This window comes from Oculina patagonica, unplaced genomic scaffold (assembly GCF_052425735.1).
Source record: "Oculina patagonica isolate OP01 unplaced genomic scaffold, crgOcupat unplaced1340, whole genome shotgun sequence".
In the NCBI taxonomy this organism is placed as follows: domain Eukaryota; kingdom Metazoa; phylum Cnidaria; class Anthozoa; order Scleractinia; family Oculinidae; genus Oculina; species Oculina patagonica.
Window position 1 is genome coordinate 1 of NW_027557345.1, and position 5,427 is coordinate 5,427.

Here is a 5,427-nt window from a genome sequence, read left to right on the forward strand (position 1 = left end):
ATACTAGCTATGTCGCAGTGCACGATGCGAAGGTTGTTGAATACCGCCGAATATACAATGGCTTTTCTGTATTGTGATCGGCTGTATTTTCTATTGCATGGTATGAAAATCAGTGTGGTCCGTGTTCTTCTCTTTATCGATCTATTGTGACAATCAGTATTGTCTAGCTTTGTGACGTCTGTCTTTGTTTGTAATTTTGCTTAGTAGGTGTTGTATCTACTTTTGTCGTTTTCGTCATTTGTTTACTAAGTCCTTTCATTTTTTTTAGTCACCCCGATGTTCGTCTCCTTGTATCACCGGCCACATGGTGAGAACAAAGTTGTATGATTACGTTTCACAGTCTGACACAAGCAGAAGGATGCAGGTTTGTGTTTTTGATAGCTCTTTTCGTACTTATTTGAACTGTTATCTACAAGCCTTTAATTTGATATAAACTTCTGTTACACTGTCGACTGTAGACCATCAAATTTGTTTCAGATTTTTTTTTTAGCAGATAAAGCCTGACTTGATACCCATTATGGTTACACTGTTCACTAGTTTGGTGTTTGTTAGTCGCTTGGTAGTGCAGGCGAAGTTAATTTAATCCTTCTTGACCACCCAATCACCGTGTTAAACGGCTTTGTCATCTCTGACAGCGTTTTCTTGATTCCTCTATCCCCCTCCTCCTTGGCGGATTTTTTGTTGGACTTGCAGCTTTGTTACAGCTTGCTTTGTTTTTCTGTTCACTTAATATTTAGTCCTCATTTTGTTTCAACAACCAGGGCGTCGGAAGAGACTCCTCCAGATGGGAAACCTGTGAATGAGTTGGAAGAGAAAATTCACCAAACTTATCAAGAGGTTACAAAAACCCATCAAGCAGAAGAACCCAGATGAAGCGTGTTACGTATAATGGCTTGTCTAAGCGGCGATCGTCTTCTCTTTCCAGTGACTCTTTAAGCCCGAAAAGTGGTAGACACGAGGTAGATGGTACATCTGAATCACCCAGTGGTAATTTTTTACAGCTTGTTGACAATATCGATCGAGAATTCGATATGATCAAGCAGTCAGACAGACTTGAAAGATTTCGTGACGACGGCCTCACAAACGGACCTTATAAGGGAAATAGAGAAACTCGAGAAGGAGATTAGTGTTGCAGATAAAGCCACAATAATCCGACGAGGATACCTACAAATGGCGTCGAAAATCAGGTGTTACCGAGTCTCAAGTGCCAGATATTAGAACGATAGAAAAGGAAAATACGCCTGATGAAGAGAGTGCAAGTAAACCTACTGCAGAGGATCCTGGTAAATTGAGCCCAGCTGTGGAAAAAGAAAGATGGTCTACAAATTTATGGCGAAAGAAGCTCTCTGTAGCATTTAAAATCCCGGATTTGCTTGATTCTTATGAGAGTGCAACAGGCATGGCGCTAGAAAGTTCAGTTGGAAGCAGTAATTTTGTGGATTTTTTGTCACTACGTGTCAGGTCTGGTTTGTTTGTCTTGAGAGTCAATAGACAATAATAATAACATAATAATAACAACTTTATTATCGTGTCAAATCTGTAGTAGCTGAGGGGAAAAGTCCCCTCTACTAATTGTGGACACCTAACCTGCCTAACTAACAACTTTCAACTGTATACTTACGGTATTTCTACAATCAAACAAACGCGGTATCGGCTTGTGAATTCAGGGGCAAATCTTGCTATGTTTTTATCTTAATTTGTGTGTGAGAGAGTGTGGAGGGAATTATTTTACATCTGTATCAGTTTTATAAGAAGCCTCGAAATTTTCTAATTTGCTACGCAATCGTTGTGCTCGTTTGACAACATACACATTTTTGCAAGACAGTAGATAGCAACAGACCAACGTTTGAACTCCTGCCATGTTTGAAAAATAACCAAAAATTCGTTACTGTTGAAATCTGGTGGATTTATGGTGAACTTAATACTTTAATATTTTACTTTATAAGATGTATGTTAATTACGGTTTTATTTTGTCAACAGGCCTGCGCCAAATGAAAAAGAAATTGAGGTAAGTTGCAGAAGGATTTTAAGGGTCATTACCACACAGAAAGAGCTACCAACGTGTGTGTACGCAATAAATTAAGCCTTGCTTTTATGTATCGGCATGCAATACCGTATATTTGCATTTGGTTTAATCCCATATTGACTTTTCAACTTCCTTACCGAAAGAAATGGTGAAAAAAAAGAAAAATCCTCTCTTTTTTCCTATTTGTATTTATTACCTAAATTTGTTGGAGGTATTTTGTGCCATTTATTTTTTCTTTTGATGGACAAATGATAACTTTCAAGTTGACTGATTACGCCTTTAGCGATACTTGCCACAAAAAAACAAATTCAGCAGGAGCGTGTTTTTTTTTTTTTTTTTTTTTTTAACAGAAACAGTTCAAAACTCTGGTGTTGGCTTTCCAAACTGATCAAGATACACTCCATAGACGACTGGAAATGCAGGTAAAATAATTTTGCCATAATCTCAAACTGAGAGTATAATGTCGAATGCTCATGGACATTTAAATTGCTGGTAATATAGCGATTTTTAAAAAGAACCTTAAAGCATTTCTTTTTTGTAATAGTTTTTAACCTAGTCATAGATGTTAATAATTGCATGTTTTAGTTAGATTATTATTATTATTTTTTCTTACTCTTTTTATCTTAGTACTGAATTTCTGTATCTAAAATTGTTCTTGCTTTTATCGTTTTTATCCTTTTAATCCTATGCAATTGTAAGCGCATTGAGAATTTTAAATGCGCAATAAGAACCTTTTTATTATTATTATTATTATTATTATTATTATTATTATTATTATTATTACTCCTTGTAACTCTGCATGAAACACATGTACGTCGTGCTGACCTCTGTGAAGCATCACGTTGGAGGACTTTTTAGAGAGAATGGCTTAAAAGATAGAGGGAGGGGATAGAGCTTAGTTAGAAAGAGCTACAAAATCTTGTACATTCAGACATCAGTAGATAGTTGATCCTTGTTCTTGTGTGTGTTTTTTTGCGTACAGGCTCGTGCCAGAGATCTCGCAGAAACTAACATGAACAAAGAGCTGCAAAGCATGTCAAATGTACTAAAGGTATTTTCTAAACAAGACATACATTGCAGTAAAATGTCTTAATGTCCAATGTTCGTTCATGAACTTAACCCATTCATTCCAGGTATTTGAACATTGTCCATGATTGCTACTTTCTGCATGTGGTAATTTTCTGTCTTTTCCGTCCTATCTTGGCTATGGGATTTTTAGTGTTAAAGACTTTTCAAATTACTCTTGTTTTACTAATGAAATTAAACGTACTCGTATTCGTTATTATCCTTCTCGTTGTTTTTGTTGTTTTACAGGAATTTGAGCAACTGTGTTTTACTAAGGACATGCAGGTACGTGGCGGGAAATGGGCAAGAATGTAAAGATCTCTTGTTAGAAGCCTTGCTCCCGAGCAACTCTTTACCATGCAATTCTTCATCTCCCGTTGTAAAATTCATTAATTATTCATGAGGGTGCAAACCAATCCCAGCACAGTATTCAGATCACATGTACACAACTGTAAACCCCAATACAAATCAGACAAAAGAATTAACTTTTGATACAAACTCCTGCTCAGCTAATTAGTATTCATTAGCTTTTGATACAGATCTCTACTGATTCGCATAACAATACTTTGCATTCTTTTTATTGTTTTCATTTCACAAGTAGAGTAAAATATTCGCGTCCGATCTGTATGGGCATTTACAATGGCGAGCCGATAGGCGAGCCATTGTAAATGCCCATACAGATCTCCCGCTCATATTTTATCTACTACTTAAACCTTGCTTTCACGTTTGCGTCAGTGGCCTTACATTGTGCCTGACATTCGGGTAATTGGATTAACAAAAATTGTTTGTTTGATAGGATATGCTGGCAGTGTTGAAGTCTCAAGTAGAAGTAATAAAGAAGTCTTCACGAAGGGTATCAACTCAAACAGAACAACATGGCTGTGTTCAGCAGGTCAGTATTATCTGACTAGTAATACTGACAAGTGGTAAATACAACTGAAATCGTGCATAACGATATGTCACTAGTTATACTCGTGCTGTTTTTCTGCTCTTCATAACTGCTACCCAAAACCTTTTTGGTGGCCTTGTGGTACTTGTATTTTGTTGTTAAACTTCTTGAATTCAGTCTTCGTTGATGATATCCATATTGGGGCGGGGGCAGGTTCTTATGTGACTTGTATTATTGTTGTTTTTTGTTTGTTTGTTATTGCTTTTTATACAAAGCCTGCCTGTACCCGGTGAAAATAGTCAATGACAGACAGGAAGATTTCTCCTTAGTGAGTTAGGGAACATTCCACTGTTAACTTCTTTTCTTCTGTACTGAGCAACACTTCTCTTATTTTTTGTCTCATGTCAAGACGTTCAATTGTATTATCAGTCCTCGAACGATATCTTATGTGTGTCATTCACTTTACCTTTCATTTAACCTGGGCCATTATAGGAGGCTCGCATGGCATCTGGAGTGGAGGTAATGATAAGCCACGCTGAGAACTTGACTCGACACTTGGAGCGTGTACGAGAGGACCTTAATGAACTGCGTCAGAAAGAAAGGCTAGCTGCTGATGAACCCGTGACACCAAGAACATTAGCCAATGGTCCTACCAGCCTTGGTAATTAGATAGATAGATATAGATACTTTATTAGCGTGAATTAATCTTAGCTTTACGGCTAGTTTACAGTTATTTCAACAAAATTAAAAACTAAAAACGAAATTAATCAAAATATATACAATATAAAAATGCTAGCTACTATAGATAATATAATTAACATGATTAAAAATATAAAAAATTAAAACACCCTTGATTGATTAACATCGCTATAAAAAGTCCGTATAAAATCTTTGGTGCCAGCTAGGCAGCGTACGTTCTCGGGAAGTCCGTTCCATTGTTTTGCGGCGTAATAACTAAAACGTTTAAGTCCGTATTTTGTACTATTTGCCTTAGGTAATGTCAAGACATTTGCACCCCGCAAATGTTTTTAATAATGTTCGAAGAGCTATGGTGTAAATATGCTGTTTTAGGGAAAAAATTGTGATAATAACAGTGGCCACCACTTTACCTCCTCCTTTACTGGCAGTGTTGGACAGAACTGAGACTGAATTAAATCTATCCTTTAGAATCCTGTTTGGTATCTGCATTCCATACCAGCGCGTATTTATTCATTTAGTTTTTCAATAGTTTTTTCGTCCGTTCGTTCAATCATTTACTCGTTTGTTCTTTTTTCTGTTTGTTTGTTTGCTTGTTTGTTGGCTGGTTGGTTTGTTTATATATTTTTTTAAATGTCCAGATTCCCACAGAGTTGGCGGTCCTTCATCTTCGCATCCTCACCAAGTAAGAATAGTTTTTGGTATTACTGAAAAAATCATGGAAGACGTTTTGTTTGCTTTATTTTGATAT

The 5,427-nt window shown here is 36.6% G+C and overlaps 1 protein-coding gene across 1 annotated transcript; it reads left to right on the top strand.

The window, feature by feature from the left end:
• Positions 1-1,399: 1,399 nt before the first annotated feature.
• LOC144639817 (inositol 1,4,5-triphosphate receptor associated 2-like) lies at positions 1,400-5,408 on the top strand (the record flags this gene model as incomplete). Its single annotated transcript, XM_078499102.1, has 8 exons — positions 1,400-1,461; positions 1,981-2,008; positions 2,377-2,448; positions 3,009-3,077; positions 3,341-3,376; positions 3,888-3,983; positions 4,473-4,641; positions 5,318-5,408. Coding segments are annotated over exons 1-8 (623 nt in total), but the record flags the coding sequence as incomplete, so codon positions are not given.
• Between the last annotated feature and the right edge of the window lie 19 nt (positions 5,409-5,427).